Source organism: Cebidichthys violaceus, unplaced genomic scaffold (assembly GCF_023349555.1).
Source record: "Cebidichthys violaceus isolate CVI_PGR_0920_01 unplaced genomic scaffold, fCebVio1.0.p SCAF_4, whole genome shotgun sequence".
NCBI lineage: Eukaryota > Metazoa > Chordata > Actinopteri > Perciformes > Stichaeidae > Cebidichthys > Cebidichthys violaceus.
The window spans coordinates 7396863-7416422 of NW_027176594.1; the positions used below are offsets into that span (position 1 = coordinate 7396863).

A 19560-nucleotide genomic window follows, 5' to 3' on the forward strand; every position below is an offset into this window, starting at 1 on the left:
CTTACTCAACTCGTCAATCTTCAGATCTTCATCCTCCTAAATTACTTACTTGCAGAGGTCAATTTTCGATAAGATTTAGGGGAACCAAATCGAGTGGCTTTTCCCACCTGACAAAAATGTTCCTCTATAAAATGTTTCAAAAGATGCTTAAAAGGCTATTTAATTGCTGTTTTGTAATTGCTTTCCTTATGTCTTATTGTCCGTGTATTCCTTGTTTCAGGTTTTTTTTTATAGTTATAGTTGTTTCACTCATAGGGACGTGTAGCATTTGTTTAGGTGTTAATGCAGATGTATGAACCAATATCCCCTTAAAAAACACAAGCCCCTGCTTACTCTCGCTCACTCACACACACACATTTTCTTTAATTCTTTCTGTTATTAATGTATTGTTATTATTACATATCATATCTTGTAAAAAATACTTTAAAATACTAATATTATATTGTCATATTCTTATATATTAATTTTGTGAAATTATAATAATATATACTGTAGGTGGTGTAGTTGGTTTTCTGTCTCTTCTTACACTGTGATATTATTTGTCTCTGTTAAGTTTGTGTATTTTTTAAATTGTGCAAAATCAACTAAACTAAAAGACTACAACTAAATTAAACAAAACATTGTTTATCATTTCGGAGATGTAGGCTCTCTTCACCTTAACCTTGATTTTCACTGAACAAAATGTTCTCATCCAGTGGTTTACAACTTTAATAGTCAACGAGTCAGACTTAATGTGGTCCAACACACGCAAAACTTATGGTGTTACTTACTTCCCAAGGAAAAACTGCAGAATTTCTTGGGTTTTGAACAAATGCAGATTAACGTCAAACTAGATACTTTCCTTTAAAAATACAAATATTTTTTTTTGTATTGCTAATATCACAGATTAAATTATACTACATGTTTGGCAGCTTTTTTCAGTGTTCACAAAGTAAATAAATACAAATGTAAAATAGTAAAAAAATATTTTTAATACAATACTCATATTTAATGGTATTGTTGCACTAAATAGCAGTTGCATTTGCAGATACTTTAAATTTAGCTCCAACACACATGTAGGATTTATATTGACTTTAATGCCATGCGATATTCGTTTTGTGATTTATTTTGGGTTATATGAATAAAATTGACTTTACTTAACATGAAACAATATTGCAGGTCCTCCTCTAACATATTGGTATGAATGGGTTGCTTCTTCAAATTTGTGATATTTACAAATTGGTAAACCTACTTAATCCTGCACCAGTAAGTCAGTGAGAGGGACCTAAACACTCACAGTGATCATTTATCCTCCATAAGTGAATTGTCATTATCCGAGGTTTAGGGTAACCCTCTAATCCCTTACATCCAGTAAACTAGCTCACATATGACACTTTCAAATCCAAAGATGACCTTTCACCCTGTGAACCATGAAACCTTTGAGGGTTGGGAGGGGAAACCTGGAGAAGTGCGGTGTCTGGCTGCTGGTGACTGCTTCACAGCAGGTGTTCAAGCGCTCAAACTTCTCCAGTTCCCACTCAGAAGCTGCAGAAGGCTCAGGAGTCGATAGAGAGTCATCAGCGCTACTAGCACGATCTGCAGGAAACACAGACATATCATACTAGGATTATGCATATTCAACAAGTCTGTGTTCACAATATATTACAAAATCAAGAGAAAGCCATCATAATACAAATGGAGTTTGTTCTACTTGTTGTAAGGAAGCAAAGATAATTAATCAACTCATTCATATACAGTTTTGGCAAGAAGCTTTAAGATTTAAGACAGTATTGCATATTTATTCAGATATATTTTAGCTTGTTCCAAATCCTCTTTGAAGTTTACATCGAGTGAAATCTTCAAACTGAAGATGACCTCATGATTTGTATGGCTACACCATTTCATCAAATGGCAATATTACCCACATTTCTGTGTCATTTTAGAATTAAAAATAAAGTTTTGTGAGTTTGAACAGACCGGTGATTCATTTGCAGATTTTGTTTTCCTTATCTAAAAAAATAATTAGATGGCTTTTACTTTCCAGGAGACAGGGTTGTATATTCTCCTACTTTAACATTTACAGTTTCCATTTTGTGATCAATGTAATTTAAAGATGTCTGGTCAGCTAACTTTTTTAGAATTAAACACCGTAGAAATCTACAACTTTTCCAGCCTCCACACGCGCAGTTTATCAAACACTTTCAAGCAGCCCACATAGACCGACATCTGCTCTGCGAGTGGATAAACAACTGTCTGACCAACACTTGTCAACTCTGAAAATCTGTCACTCTAAAATCAACACTTGTTAGCGCTGGAAGATTTGCTGTGTTCAACCTATCCTTCACACTCGAATGGTTATTTTTAGAACAGGTACATATTGTGTATTCTGTATCAACACCTGATGTGTTTAAGGGTGGAAGCGAGGGTTGAAATGGTCTTCACACGGATGGTTCGTGGCGTTGATAAATGGTGCTCATGATTTAACACCTGCTGTTTTAATGTAGCCACTGTAAGAAACTGATCTCAACATGCTTGCGTGACTGAGTGGTGTCCCCATTTTAAATAGCTGCCTAAATTTATCAGCTTTGTGGAGGTCAAGCTGCATGCGTATGTTCATGTTTTGGCCCAGGGATTGAAAATCAAATCTTTAATAGCTCTGACTTTGAGGAAATACAGACTACACAAGCACTGTTTTACCACATGAGATTCATTATGAAAGTATATCTACTTATTATGTATAAAAGGTAGTACAACAATTACATGGTATTTGTGCAATTAGTTTATTTTAATTTGTTTGGTCAATATTAAAATTCCAACATTCGACTAAGAAGATTAACTGTAAACTGAATAAAAGATATATCAGTAATCAAGCACTGTTATGTCATTTAATAGCATTTGGTGTAATTTCTTGATGTTATGTGACACGTAAGCTTGAATCATGACCTTTAGTTTAATGCTGTTTGGCTTTGCAAAGCAGTAGAGGCACACATAAAGTCATGACATAAATTAACAATAGACTCATGTAAAAATACTCTATCACAAGTAAAAGTCCTGGCTTGAACTTGCATTTAAGTAAAGTATTCTTAGCTAAATGTACTAAAAATATCAACATAAAGTTATTTTTCCTAGTGAGTGATGTATAGTATATTGTCATTATGGATGCATCAATATTTAAGCAGCATTTTACTGTTGTAACTAGTTTTAACTACATCATATACAGTTGAGTATTATAGTCCAGCGGTTCCTAATCTATGGGTTGAGCCCCTCCAAAGGGTCACAAGATGCATCTGAGAGGTCGAGTGATGATTAATGTCAGAGGAAAGAAGGAAAAAAAGCTCTACAGAAATTCATCTTTTAAAAACAATATTTTTTGTATCATTTTTCAAAGGGGCCCAGAGAAGACACTGCCTTTTTGCGAAACTATGTGTATTATGTTATAAGAGTATCATGTAAGATCTGACGTAAGAAGTAAAAAGTACAATGTTTCTCTCTGAAAAAGTGGAGTAACCCTAAGTATACCATAAGATCGAAATACTTAAGTAAAGCAAAAGTACCTCAATTGTACTTAAGTTGAGTAAATGTAATGAAAAAAAACAAATCATTGCTATTATTACTATTATTGCACTACACCCACTCGGGGTAAAAGTGGGATTTGACGGTGACAAAGGCTTTATACTAGTGGCCTCTGTCCTTGATATTGCTGTCAATGTACCCTCCATGGAGCAACTGTTGGCCCAACCCCTCCCTGCTGCATACCACCAATCTGGGGCCCTGTCCAGAAACAACACTTGTGTCTTCAACACTTAGACAGAGCCCTAATGACTAGTTCATTACTGTGAGAGATTACATTATTCAGCTTTGTCCCCGACAGTGACATAAACTGAAATTATTATCAAACACCTTTATTCACTTTTTGCCCGTGAGTCCTGCTAGGCCCAGTGGTGGGAGTGAGAAAAAGTTCTCAACAGATTAGATATGAATCTCATACATTTACACATGACTGGATGAACTTGTAGTAAATTCTTTTAGCTGACTGGCACCAGCTGGCGGGGAATATTTTTCTCCATCAAGACAAGGCAGCTGTTCAGTGAGAGGGCAGAGCGCTGATGGCGTTCTCCGCTTCACAAATATTATTAGTGCCAATATTAAGTAGCCTAGTACATTTTACATAGAATATTTATTCCAACGTTTTTTGCACACCGAGACATCACTGGATCACAATACAGTAACAATTTGACCTCTGTGTATATTCCTGCACTTAAAAACTTGGCACCATGTAAATATATGCTGAGAACAGGAGTGGAATGTGTTAAGTCCATGTTAGATCAAGAAAAGATCGGTAGATTGCACATTTGATGAAAGTAATCAACATGGGGGAAGCTTCATGGTTGACATCTAAAAAATAATGTACCCTATTCACCTGTAGTGTCTTGCAAAATTGTACAGTACATACCTTTAAAGGCTGTTTTCTCAAGATGAGTTTTTTCTCAACTTCACCAGAATGTACATACACCAAGCTTTATTCAGAATATTTCTACATAGGGGTTAGTTCATATATCATTCATAGCCTGATTTATAGAACTTCTTAAAAACATGGCGACAATGAACTTTTTTATGGCTGTTTACAGTATTTTCTTATTTATGTTACAATAAAAAGACATTCAAAATTCCCTCTGTAAAAAACTTTGACTCTTATACGTCAACAAAATGAAACAATTATTTGGAACTTGGCTTTATCCAAGATTTATGTTCTGGAAATGTATGTAAATTCACACATAATTGCCAACATAATAATCATAATTCATCAGAAAAAGCAAAAAACAAATGGTCTTAAAGTAAGTGATCAACTGGGAAAGTTTCATGACAATATATATTAATTAAATGTTTTAACCTATTCACCTGGGATGTCTCCCCTTACGTCATATGAGGGACAGCTGTGTTGTGCAATACATTCGCGGGGATTCCACTTTCTGTAAAGTTTTGACAAATGCAGCAACGTCTCAGAAAAATTGCTTGAGCAATTTTGAGAAACTCGTAGAGGGGAGCTGTTCTTCCAGGAAAGGTGCTGAATCTTGACACTTTTTGGAGGTTAGTTTCATGAGGCCTCGTGCTTCATGTACAAAGTTCGAAAACGTCTAATTGTAAACGTTTTTAAATGGTGGGCTACACAGCCTCCCAACACTGAGATTCACTTCAGACAGAGAAATCATCGTGGGATTTTCCTTGGAACTCCCCCCCTCTCATCTCTCTCTCTCTCTCTCTCTCTCTCTCTCTCTCTCTCTCTCTCTCTCTCTCCCACTCACCCTCCTCGCTCTCCGTCCTCCTCGTCCCGCAGCCTGCAGAGTTTTCCGTCCTGTGTCGGGATAACATCGTAAACGAGGACCACCTGACGGTAGGACTAAATGGAAGCAGCGGAGGAAACTCTCACTTACCGAGATGACACCCTACTTCACAGGAAGCTGCTCCCAGAGGACAAGCATAAGGACAATACGGACCGTAACCGCCTCGCCACCGAGACAAAAAGCGAGGAGTCCAACTATGTGGACCTAGACATGAAACCCCACGGCGCAAAAACAGTGAAAGTGACTTTCACTGGCGAGGAGAACCAGCTGCCTGTTATCAAATGCGACAGTTCAAAGCAGAGGGAGCACGACGAGGAGGGTATAATCATTTCAGAGGATTTCGTGGAAGAGCAGTTAGAGGACGAGCGGGCCACCTTCCCCGGACCTGTTTCGGGTGAGCCTCTTTTGGAAACTCTGACCAAACTTCCCAACAGCGATCGGGACTCGGAAAATGAGAAACAGTGCCAGGCCGAGCACGACTGCAGTGAACATGTGTGCAGTGAGAGTGATGAGCTCCAGTACACGGACATGTATCTAAACAGTAAGACGGAGTCGGATGATGGTGCCAGCGCGGTGATGTCCGACCATTGCGGCTCCGACACCGTGGAGGACGAGTCCCACTATATAACGACGCACGAAATCCAGCTGACCGAGCTCGACCACGACGTAGATTACGACCTGGGGCGAGGGACTTGTTGGGATTTTGAAGACGACAACCTGGTTTTTTCCTTTGTGGATTACGCGTCTTTTGAGAGCGACGATACGCAGGAGGGGACTTTGATTCTGAAGGGCAGGGGCCAGGCGAAAGTGCAGTCTAATCTTGGTGGAGAAGTTGTCAGCACCGAGCAGGAGGATAGTGATCTTTGCGACTCGGACAAATGCGCCAGCTCAGATGAAAGCCTGTGCAAAAACTACAGCGGAGACGCTAATGCAGGGAAAATTCATGTATCAATAAAAACATCCTCCAGGGCGGTGAACAAGCCAGTCAGTACCTCTGACAACAGCACGCGTGGGTACACAAAACACTTTGGAGACGGGAGCCACTTCTCTTTTGTGAGCTCTGGCGCCAGAGTGGGGCCCTTTACCGACAGAGCCCAATATTTCATCCCCGCTCCGGGCCGTCAACACCTTGCATCCAAACTGAGACGGAAAGATATTAATGAGTATTCCAGCGGAGCGTCCAGCTCCATCAGTGAGCTGGACGATGCTGACAAAGAGGTGCGTAATTTAACCGCCAAGTCTTTCCGGAGCTTGGCATGTCCATACTTCGATGCCATTAATCTTAGCACCTCTAGTGAGTCCTCGATGTCGGAATATGGGCTGAATAACTGGTCGGCTTATGTGGACTTGAAATATGGAAACATATCGCGGGGAAGGCAGCGAAGCGTAATTGAGACTTCGAGCACAACTTTGGAAATGAATAAGACTGTGGAGAGTAAGAGGCATGGCAAGTCTATTACCGGTATGAAAACTCCACAAACCAAAATGTACGCACTGAACAAGAGAACAACTTCTCAACAATCATCCTCATCTAGCAAAAAGATCGAACTTAACGATCCCGATCAGCCAAAACAGCGTGGAGTCACGCTGAATTTCCGGTGTAATGTTGAAGCGCCTGAAGGCACCAGACGTCCAAAATGCTCCAAGAAAGCACGATCCAGTGAGTTAACTGGGACTGTGTTGGCCCGGTCAGGGTGTGAGATGCAATATCTTCAAGATGGCACGGGGGGTACACACAAAAGAGCAGTTTTTGCATCAAGTCTATTGAAAAATGTGATTTCCAAAAAGATGCAGTTTGAACAGGAGCGCAAAATGGAGAGGGGTGAAATTTGTGACGCATACCCAGCACTCTCCCCGAGTTTTCCATTTAAAGATCTCGACGGAATCAAAGACAGGGGTAGAGGCTTACAAAGACAGACATCAGAATCGGGCTCAGGTTTTACTGTTAACTCTGCTGAGGATCAATGCCTGGAAGGCAGCAGACCCAGCTCATGTGAGCCTGCAGAGGAGCAGAAAAGCAACAAATCACCAGATGATTCAGAAAATGGGAAACACAAGCCTCCAAAAGCTTCACTCAGCCACAGTCAAAGCAGTGCATTTAATTCACTGAAAGAAGATGAGCCGGAACCCGTAAAGGAGGCCGAACCCACATCTTTAACCGACACACAGACCACAACAAAGGGATTAGACACCAGCAGCATGCTGACAAAACTGCTGTTTGTCCCAAGCTGCCAGCTTCTTTCAAAAGAGAAGGATTGTACAGATGGCTTGGCAATCCGTGCACCTGTCACAGGTGCACCTGCTGGCCCACAGAAATGTGAAAACGAGTTCAAAACAGGCAACAATGGAAACATAGGCAAAGAAGAAAACGAGAAAGGGGGAAAAACCCCTGGAATAAAAATATGCCTGAGGAGTGTGAAGGAAAATAAAGGCTGTACACTGAATATCGCCAACCTGTTAACCCCTAAAATAAGTTTGAACACTGTGAACACATTCAGGGCAGCAGGTGATGCCAACTGCCATGTGTCTGCTTCAGATAAAACCCCAAACTTCACTGTTAGAGACATAAGAGACACCAAATGCAAGTTTCAAACACCAATATATCAAGTCAGAGATGTCCGCAAATTGGTAAAAAGTGCATACCGCTTTGTTTCATTGGACAATAGTATGGGTAAATGTTCCTCAGCAGCTGAAAAACTTGATGTCACAAAGGCGCCGGTTAAGCATGTACTACCATCTCCTATTGTGATTAAGTGTCACTCTGTAAAAACAAATGTTAAACAACAGACAGCTGAGGCAGGCATCTCATCTGAAATATCTCAAAGTGAAAATACTCCATCACATTGCACAGCCAGTAGGGTTCCACTTGTTGCATCAAAGCAGCTACACCCTGACCAGTCAGATATTCAGCCAAATATTGAAACCAAACTGCCAAAACAGAGGCAGGAAAAGTTTGCATGCGAGACGTCTGAGAGGAGAAATGAGCCCAAAATACCAAAACAGGCTGCATTAGAGAAGCTTAAAGCTGCAGTCAAAACAATGGAGCAGCTTTATGTTTTTGATAGAAACGAATGGAAGCGCAAAAGTCAAGCTCCACAACCAATCACAGACAGCCATGTGTTATCGCTTATTGCCAGTGAGGAGCAGGGAGCGGAGGAGCTGGAGACAACAAACACTAACAGGGTTCCTCAGTCACAGGACGCTAAAGGAGCTCTGAATATCATACATATTCCATATAACGATGACACGTTTAAAACGCAATCACAGCAGAGTAAAACGTTCAGTAACAAACGTGTGCTTCATTTCGGCAACAAGGCACGTGTCAGCATTAGCTCAGTTAGTGATCCTATTTCACAAAGCTCTGCGCTGCAAACATCATCGACTATGAAAAGCGCCAGGACACCGGTGGCTCCACAGTCGGTGAAAATAGAGCCCCCGAAAGACGGCCAGGTGGAGCAGGGAAAGGTCAATATCATTCCCACTAATCCCACTGTCGCACAGGCCTGCTCAGACTCTGAGAACTATTTAACCATACCGGGGTATACGAATGAAATCAAACTGCTGAATCCAGATCCCGTTTCCAGGGAGGTGAGCTCAAATGTTAGCCAAATCAAAACAGGTGACAGGAAGACACCTGAGCAGAAAAGGTCTCCGTTAATCATGGAGTACCCAGCTTCAAGCATCTATCATCAAACACAGCAGCAGGTGTTGTGTTTTTCTCCATCCATCCCGACTGTGTCCCCTACACCGTCTATCGGAGAGGCCGCAACACAGCGCAAGATGCTTTTGGACCCCACTACTGGACATTATTACCTGGTGGACACTCCTATACAGGCCACCACAAAGAGACTATTTGATCCTGAGACAGGCCAGTATGTGGACGTACCCATGTCCTGTTCCCCAGTGGCACCTGTCACGCCCGTCACCCCTGTGCCACTTCCGTTGTCCCCCCTGGCCCTGAGCCCAGGAGCGTATGCCCCCACCTACATGATCTACCCAGGCTTCATCCCCTCGCCCACTCTGCCAGGCCAGGCGGTGTTGAGTCAGTCGCCGTGTCACTCTGAGGAGGCAGGTGGAGAAAAGGTAAAATACGCCAGAAGTCCTAAGCCGGACACGAATGCAACAGGCACAGAGAGTGCGTATTACAGTGCAACAGGTGAGGCAATACAAGGGCCACTACAACTTCCTGTTAGTTTGGGACATGTGACCGCCAGAGGAGGTGCAGCGAGCTCTGACAGGAAGCCAGTTATCAGCATCACAACGCAACAAGGTCCAAGAATCATCGCGCCACCTTCCTTCGATGGCACAACTATGAGTTTTGTAGTGGAGCATCGGTGACCATAGAAACATCTCATCATGCATGTAAGTCAGCACCTATTCACATGTCCCCTTTACTCTGACTGTAAATGTGTTTTCATTTATTCACTCTTTGAATACATTTGATTGAAACCAGATAAAATATCTAAAAACAATAGTTTTTGAAAAGTTGCATAAAGTTCAGTGTCAACTTTACTGAATCCATTAAAACCTAAAAGTTAAATTGCCTACACAAATTGTATGCTGTTGTAGTGCAAGATTGTAGTTTGGTTTAGTTCTGTAAAGTACAGAGGGCCCGGAGAAAGTACTAAGTACATCAAAGTTGCTCAAAGTTGAAATGTTACTCTGTTTACATACTCTGTTTAAATATTTCGTTATGTAGTGCTGCTGTATGTTTACTTTTATGGAAAACTACCTACAACTTTTAAAAAAGCAGCCTCATTTGAAGACATCTCTAAATTAGTTACTTGTATATAAACAGAAAAGTGTAACCTGGAAGGTTCAGATGCAGCAGCCTGACTGTATTTAATTATTCATAGTTCACAAACCAATCCATCTTTCAAGAAAACTTTATTGAAACATCCTCCAGTCTGTGCCACAGCAGCATACAGGTACCACTTATTTATATTCTTACTTATTCTTATTTCTTTTTTTTTTTACCAGGTATTTTTCTTTTATTCCTAAGCATTGCTAGAGGGAGCCTAAGATCACAACTGCTTCTCTGTGTGCATATGACAAATAAGGTTTTGAGTTGAACTGAAATAGGAACATTTAGGAATCAAAGTAAATTCTTGTACAACTTTAACTCAACATCCTCATTCATTTGCTTCTCACTGACCATCAGAGAAAGTGTACCTCGAGCAGAAAATATTTTGTCAACCTAAAATAAACAAATTAAATGCTATTTTAAGGAATAGAGAAAACAGCCATTGTCTAATGTTACAAAATAGAAAAACTGAATAAAAAAACTAAATGTATCAATTGTCATGAAAGTAAAACAAGGCAGCTTTTTTTGATTTATCAAAAATTGGAATTTTTTTAGATCCACTGTTTTCACAGAGACGTGCTCATCAACTCAAAAAGCGACTCAGTTACAGTCATGAGTCAATACTTGTAATTAGTCACTTTCCACTCCTAGAAATAAATGATCCATGCCCTAAATTGGGAGTGAGATTATAGAGTTTGGCAGGGGCGGAGCCTGATGTTGTAAACATTCGGCACTCAGCCAAAAACAAGGGGGGTCTGAGGGCATGCTCCCCCTGGGTAGATTTATTTCCCCACTGAGATAAAATAATGCCCCAAAAATCTGTGTTTATCATTTGGGAAACACATGATAGTAATAATCATCCTTTAGAGTCTTCATCCTATTTTGTTTATCTAATTTTTATGTAACTGTCATCATCCAGGATTCATTTTCACGCCTGCCACTTAAAAAGAGGCAAAAACTATTGCTATTTTGTTACAGAAAATACATAGGTAGGGGAGGAATTTGGCGTAAACAGCATGACTAAGCTTAAAACTTTTGTTTTGTCATACTATGCTGGAGTAAAATTCAGAGAATAAATGTTTAGCTAACAAATCTGCTAAATTCGCATAAAAATTCCATAATGATCTGTGCAGGTCTAATTGCAAATAAAGGATGGACAATGCCAAGTAAATTTGATCTTCAATACACTGAATTTAATATTAGGTCAACAGAAGAACATGTACTTAATTACATTAGATTTGTTAGGGAATAGCATAGTAGCAGCAGCAGTAATAATAGTAGTGGTAGTAGTAGCAGAGAACAACCCCACATAACAATGTTAGGGCGGACATAGATGGCAATATTTCTCCAGTAATACCACTTTTCCTCCATGTATTTGCTGTTCCAGTCAGAGAGACTGAAGGGAAATGACACAAAATTGAAGGTATTTTAAACGTGCCCCTTCCTCTCCTCCCCTGGAGTTTGGAATTTCGAGGTTGCTGATGCTGAACCATGTGCTCTCATTGTACAGCAGTGAAACACTCACATTGTCATTGAGTAAAGTTCCTGATTTACTCCATCAGTTTTTTCTCATTTTTGGGTTGTAAATGTCCAGGTTGGTTGCTTCAGCAGTGGCATGTCAGTGTTAATAGACATGCAGTAGCTTCATGACAGGGAACCTGACTCCACTGGCCATGCTGGGTTTTTCAGCCACGGCCCGGAGCAAGTCGGTTGAGTTCCCTTTTCTCTGCATTACACATCGTCGGGCTATTTTGATAGTGTGAGACGAGTTTGTTTACATGGTTTATTCTCAGGGTTGGAAAGTGTCACAGGAAAGCATTCCAGTCAGTGAAACCGTACAACCAGTTATTCTTATTCAGTGTCAGAAATGCTTTAATTACTCAGATTACATTACAGTTCATTAATGTGTTTGTTGTTCGTGACAATTCATGAAAGCTTCCTCCTGGCTGAATGAGTTGGAACAATTCTTCTTGCATTATTACACTGACAAAGTACAAAAGAATAAGCTAAATATGTAGCTTAAAAGTTCCGTTCACACCAATAATGACAAACAAATGTTTCCACTGACCCTCATCTTGCAGACAGTTTCAGTTTTTTTGAAGGTTTTTTAAAACACAACAGTAGTAGCTGACAGTTTACAAGTTATCGCTGTCAATAGATTTATTTTGCATAATTCATGAGAAGCACAGCAATGTCTGTTAATTATTGAGTGGCCAGGAAATTGTTTCTCAAAAGACAAGTTGGAGTTTTTTTTTAACTCCAATTCAACTGCAATTCAACTATACTTAAACTTGAGATATTAGCATAAGTATTAGTGTCAGAGATCTCAAAACCTCAGTAAATAAAACCAAAAACGATGTGTTCACCATGGTCAGATCACAGACGTGTCCAGCTCATGTTGTCAGTCTAAGCTGTACTCTTTCAGGGTTAGTTTAACATCCATCAGCTTCAGCTTGACCTTTAGCTGCACTGTGTCAACCAGACAGGGATTTTAACCTCAGCTGTGATTTGGGCTTAATGCTAGCTTGTTAGCAGGCAATGCACACCAGCATTTGCATATATCACATTTTCAAAACTTGCTTCAGTATTCCAGTCTAATGGAGTTTTCACTTGTTCCAAATATACTACTACCATACCATATAATGCACATTTGATGTATATTAATGTACAAGTGAAAACTCAAAATCTCTTTTTCAACTTGTTTAGCTTTCAAAAGTAGGCTAAATAAATGAAATGCTAACATTATGTTTAAATATCCATTCACACTTACTACATTAACATTTCACCACAGTGTTTGTGTGTAATCTCCAGTTTCAGGTTAGACTCAAAAGGCCTTTGTAACAGCAAACATTTCAACTCGGAAAAGCACAGGTGTATCGAGTAACAGTAATTAGGTGTCCTGCATGCATAGTGCAACTGAAAAAACAATGTGGAGTAAAAACCATTATGAATGTGTTATTAATTACACCTGTGGTTTTCTCTGTATGACATGAGTTCATATTAAAATGTGCACCATTATCCAATACATGTACTTCACATAAAAAATAAAAACACATGAAATTATTTAAGAGACAATGACAAGGAAAATATATTGAAATATAAGTGCAATGGAGACAGTGAATCCATCAAATGGACCAAAGTCCCCAGATCATAAAAAAAAGATATATTTAGAGGTTAGCCGCATGTCTGCAGTGTGAAGTGTTAATAATGTTGTTTTGCTATTGTCTCAATCTAGGCAGTACTAGTTGACTGCTTAAGGCAGCAACAAAGCCTTCTATGTTTATTTTATGTATTTTGGCTCTAATAGACGGGCGACAGCACTTTGCAGCAATAAATTAGATTTGAAAATAAAAATAAAGTACTCAGTTCTCCTGGCTCTGAATTTGCTATAAGGTCTGACAGAAGACAACTTCAATAATCCATCCAGTTGGAGATAAAGGCATAAATTAGGCCCAAATTAAAGAAAGAAAGAAAGAAAGAAATATAGAAATACACTTAAAAAGACAGTAATTCCCTTTCTAGTCTCACTGTTGAATGCTGTAGCCCAAACAAACTTAGAATTAATTCTAGTTTCTCATACACTCATTTGACACTTACAACTAGTCACAGTCCATTCTCAGCTAATGTGTCAGAGCAATAATACAACTGCATGAGCATGAGGGATACATGTCAGCTGGGTGCGTGGCAGGCAGGGGCCTAGCCTGGGGTTGAGTTGGGGTGTGAAGAGGAACACAGGGTGTGTGTGTGTGTGTGTGTGTGTGTGTGTGTGTGTGTGTGTGTGTAACGGGTGTTGGTGGAGGCGGTGTGTGCTGCAGAGGGACGCGGGGGCATGGCTCAGATAGTGATGCAGGAGGAAAAGGTCAGGCAATGTAAAGTATTTGTTGTGCTGATGCAGAGGACAGCTGCTCGGAGAGATCAGATGCTGCTGCAGCTCCAGCTTGGAAGCGAGTTTGCAGGGCTGAGATGGGGTCAACTTTTTATAGCCCCCTCCCCCTCTCCTTTTTCCTAAACGGGGAGAAGGAGGTGGAGAGCGCTGCTGACCTCCAGCACTCCTACGTAAACAAATCGAGTAATGTGCCCTCTGCAGTGATTCGGCTGAATCTGGTCAGGTGGTTCAGAACCAGGAACTACAGGCAGAAAAGTCTTGAGGCTTAATGGCTTAAGACAACGACTTCTATCATAAACTTGACTAAACGTTAAACTCTAATATATCAGAGTTTAACCCCCATTTTATGTCTTCTTTTCTGTCACTCTAGACATCTCCACCGAAGAATGTGCCTTCATTCACCCCAAGTGCAGTTATCAACCCTCCCAACTGATCTGCTCCCCAGGACAAACTTCCACCAACAACAATTTTATCCCCACGCTGTTGTGTTGTTTATCCTTGCAGCAGACCTTACTGTAATATGTATGCATTGCAGCACTTTGTAGGGTAAACGCATTAAGCCACATCCTCTGGCTGATGCTCTGCCATGTTGCTATATGAATCTGCTTTGTAATACTTTCCATTCAGCTGCTGTCTAGAACTTTTAAAATGCTGTTTGGGCCCTGCAACATATCTATTCAAAAGGAAACAAGGCAGGTCTTCTATTACAGTTCAGTGTTATTGGCCAAGCCACAATTATATTATTAAGAATCTAATGTTACCATGTCTTTAAAGCGAGACTTTGTCATTTTTGATTGGCAAAAAACACATCTTTCTTTTACAAATGAAAAGTTGAACTCATAAGCAATAAATCACAACCTTGGTGAATTCAATACACAATCCGTAATGTCAGCAAATCTGATAGATATATATTGTGTAACTGAGTCAGTTTGCTGACATTATGTCTCCAGTTGTGCTGCTGAAACACTTTAGAGTGTCATAGATAAACGTTTCAATGGATTTATCACAAACAAAAATAAAATTGCTGCCAGTTTATCCCAATGAGGTACTGCAACCAAAACATCCCTTTAATCCCCAAAAGTATTTTCCACATAATCCGCATTGTCAAGAGGCATCGGTAAAAATCTAATTTCCCATAGATTTTTTTCCTGCAAACAAAGCTGCAAAGCTTGGGAAATGCACAGGGCTGCACGGAGTTGTGGCAAAAAGGTTGACTGTGCTTGCTGTGGAGGAAACCAAAGAACCCACCTGTGGGGAAGGAGGCCACAAACTGAAAAAGTTTGTGGCCTCAGGAGGACTGGAGCTTCTGTGGTCACAAATGCATAAACTGGGTGGGAGGAGTTTGAGGAGGCCATGAGAACGACTTTTGGTAAGCCTCAAAGAGATTGTGCCAAATTGTCAGATGACTCTAGAGGGCGAGGCAGGGTTTAGCTCAGGCTGTTTTCAGCATGGGATTAGAAATGATGACCCAGACTAACAATATTGTTGGACAGTTGAAGGAACCCTTTGAGGAATTCCCTAACCCGATTTAACATCCTCCATAGAGGATGTGTAGCTGGAAAGCTCGGCAAAAGCCTTGTACATTTCACTAGCGAAGGTTACTTAGATAGTCAAAAAGCTCCCCAGTAGCAAGGCGCCGGGGGTGGATAATATTGGCACTGAGACGGTGAAGGTTCTGGACATTGTCAGGGAGTTTGCCCATCTAGTCTGCTTGTGGCCATTGTTATTCAAAAGTTACACAGTCTTGCTTTAATTTACACAATGAGATAATTACTTATGGTGAATACAACCTTCAATATTTTACACTGTTTTCTGAGGACAGGGACCATTTGTCTGCACTGAATTATTTAAAAAAATGCAGATTAAGTTGTAGTGTTTAACCACCCCAAGTTCAGCCAGATGATTAAAAAAAATTAAAATTATTGTATTTCAAAATAACATGTTTTTAAAGACGTCCCAAGTAAGTGGTAAATATATGACATTGCTATGTATCATATCACTATTCTCCAACACTAATGTTCCACACTCACAATAACATTTCCATCTTTTTTAGGATGTTCTACTTGACATATGTGTAACCTCTGTGCTATGACTCACAACATGCTGCTAATACCTGCACAACTGATATGCTGTATAAAGTAGTGTATGTTTATATTTTAATAGCACGCACCTTGTCTGTTAGAGTGAGAAAAAAAAGAAAACCACACTAAGTGTGTTGCTCACATGAAGTGGAGCTGGGACTATGGTTTAACTGTTTACTGAAATCAGTATTTTCTAAGTAGTGTTGGGCCTAAATGAGTCAGAGCCAGCTGAGAAATTTACGGGATAACTTCCTCTCTGTTGGTTTATTTTACACTTTTGTGTGTAATGAGATGGGAGTTAGTGCGTGTGCATCTGAATGTGTCCGTGTTCGTGGCAGTGAGTTATGTACGGCATTTCAGTATTCTGTGAGTGTACAACAAGGAGTCATGTTACTTCACTGTAGACGGCAGCGTACAGACTCCATGTGTTGGGTGTGTCGCCACACTTTACACACAGCAATGTCAGTTTCTCTTTTTTAACCCCCTTGACCTCTCAGTATATATGTGTATGAATTTGAGTTTCCATTAAAGGGACATATCAACTAATGACATCCATACGATTGCTTTCTGTGGAGAGAAGTTCTGAGGTCATGTTTTCATCTGTTCTGTTTCCTTTTGAATAAATACAGTGGGGCATCATAGGTCATTATGCTATACTTGACTCAGTTATACCAGCAGAAATAATGCAAACTGTAGATTGCTATTTTTAGCATGTTTCAAATCCAAACACACATTAAAGGTATTTGGAGCTGCTGGTCAGTCTATGTACCTTAATTCTGTAAAATAAATGTTATTAAGCCTCTGTGACAACAGACTTTATATACATTACTCTATGAGTTGATTTCATTTCAAGTGATATAAATTCATGTAGTAATTTGAAACACTTGTTGCTGACTGTGCAGTCGATTGGACATGGTTTGCTCTTTGGCGCAAGCTGATGTTAGAACATTTAATGCATTTGAGGTGAAATTTAACTTAAATTTGTACATTTAATTCAAAACACTTATTAATGATAAACTATAATATTCTTTTTATAATTATATATAATGTTTAAACATATGTGTCCCTGAGGCAGTTGAGTGCAATGCAAACTGTTATTTAGTTATAAATTATGAATCAGAAGTTTTGCCAAGTATCCAAAGGAAAAATAAACAGGTACTATGAACAAGTTAGAATTGAGAGATATCTTTTTTTACGTCCTGCCAGAGAGTTTTTAAAAGTATGTTTTTGATCAGCATAATAAATAAAGATCTATACATAAATAAGATAAATAATATAATTTGTAAGCTCCAGAAAAAACAGCTTTTCTAATGTTGTCATAAACATAAAACTCTAAAAACAAAAAAACTTTTCTCTCATACGAATTTCATTAGTTTCTTGTTAGACCTTTATGTGTGAATAATAATGTACTTAATGCACTTGGATTGTCACTCTTTTGTCACCACACTGACAGCAACGAATGACTGAAAACAGCGGTAATAGCAGGAGTACTATATGGACTTGTTAATTGTAAAATGAAATGAATTTTCCACAAAGATGCACTGTAACATTGAATGATATGTTTTATTTAAAACATTCTTCCACATGTCCCTCAACAAACCTGCTGACTTTGAGGTTAAATGTTTGAAACTGATTGTATCAAAGCTTGCTTTTGTATGAGGAAAGATGGTAAACAGAAGGTGAGATGGTCTGAGATAAGTGTATTTATGAATGTTCAAAGAATAAGGGCACATGTTTGAATGAAATGCCTTATTAATGGCTGTACTGTCATACATATTTCATGCCTGATGTCAACTGTGACTGCCCCAGAAAAAGACAGAGGTCAGGATGACAGCGAAGAGATGCCTTGAAAGGAGAAGAGAGTTCTGCGTTTGCACTTACGAGCTTGAATGTAATAAAATGATGAATGAGTGAAATGTAGACTGTAAAGCCTTCATATGTTTGCAATAAATTCAAAATCAAGCTACTGAACATGTATGTGTCCATGTATTTAAATCACTTTAAGGTCTAGTTGTGTTTGAATGAAATAAATGTGTATGCTGTCTGTATCTTAAGTGACTCCTGAAAAACCCACGTGAACTCTTTGTTCGAGAGAGAAATTAAAAAGTAAACATATTCAAATCACTCTTTTTGAATGTGTAATTGCTCAGATACAGGGAAGTGAGAATAGTAAAGAATATTTTAAGAAAGGGGTATACTTTCTAATGACGAACTCTTTCTAAGGGTTTATACATTTTAACTAATAGCTTTACTATTTATTCCTCAGATCATTGATGAGAACACTTTTGGGAACCTGGCAACGTAAAAGTTGTTCTTATTAATGGCCTATAATAGGTCTTTGACATATTAATAAATGCTTAATTAATCATTAATACTTGCAACTTATGAACCCCTTATGAATGGTAAATCTATAAGAAAGCGGTAAATAAAAAGTAAATAAATAGATTGAATTTATCAGAAAAAAATACATTTAATTGAAAACAACAAATTATCTTGTTCTTCAGTAGAACTAAAAGTCTGGCTGGAATAACGAGTTAAAATAAGAAACTTCCTCAGATATGTTTGTGCATTTTGACTTTTTGATTGATTGTTTCTGAAAATTAGTAGCCACTTTTATTCTGTGATATTCTGTGATGACTATTACACTTTATTTCCTTCTATGTACCTGACCTGATTATCGTGACTTTCTGCAGTTTCATACTTGCCTGATAAATTCCCTCTATTAAAAACCTAGATAAAAAATAAATGACAAGGGTCAAAGAGAATCAAACAGATTTATGCCAACAGAAGAGAACTTTTAGCATCTGCCAGCGTGCAAGGTTAGCTTTCTGGTGACACTGAAACATCACCCGGGCCGAGGCTTAAGTTTAACCTGACAGTTTGCTGCTGTGTTTACTTGGTTGCCGTGGATGCAGTGAGACTGGCAGACACTGGTTTACCCCCAGCTGCTCTCTGTGGTTTCTAAAGAATCTACATTAAGGCCCAGTTGTTGTGTTTGGATGCCAGGGGGGGCTCTGATGTCACAGCTGTGACACAAGAAAAGTCAAGATTTATTGCCTCACCTGGATCAACAAGTGTGTGTTTTAGGCCACTAAGGTATATTTTGTCTCCTTGGACACAACTATAAATACAAATGAGGGCTATTGGTTTACTTAAAAGAGTGCAGCTAACAAAAATACATGCTAGTGGAAAACCTTATCTACAAAATTTGACATAATCAATGCAGGTTCAAATTTAGGAGTTTGTCATCTTGAAATGATTCTGATTGCCAGAAACCACCAAGATGCAAGAGCTTCTACACTGGGATCACTGGTTTCTAAGAGGCTACAGCTACGCCAGTGTACTTAGCACAGCAATGCTTTTAACTAAATGTAATGTCAGCATGCTAACACAATGGCAGTCTAATCATGCTGACATTCAGCAGATGTAATCTTTACAATGTTCATCATCTTAGCTTAGCGTGTTAGC

At 39.3% G+C, this 19560-nt stretch overlaps 1 protein-coding gene across 1 annotated transcript; it reads left to right on the top strand.

The window, feature by feature from the left end:
• Positions 1 to 5355: 5355 nt before the first annotated feature.
• On the top strand, positions 5356 to 18063 carry LOC137885269 (uncharacterized protein C4orf54 homolog). The gene is made up of 2 exons (XM_068727464.1): positions 5356 to 9683; positions 14382 to 18063. The coding sequence occupies exon 1, from the start codon at positions 5382 to 5384 to the stop codon at positions 9657 to 9659; it is 4278 nt and encodes a 1425-aa protein (XP_068583565.1). The 5' UTR covers positions 5356 to 5381; the 3' UTR covers positions 9660 to 9683; positions 14382 to 18063.
• Positions 18064 to 19560: the final 1497 nt, after the last annotated feature.

Bases quoted from the DNA above. Each gene is read 5' to 3' on its own strand.
- LOC137885269 (XM_068727464.1), top strand. From the start codon at position 5,382: ATGGAAGCAGCGGAGGAAACTCTCACTTACCGAGATGACACCCTACTT.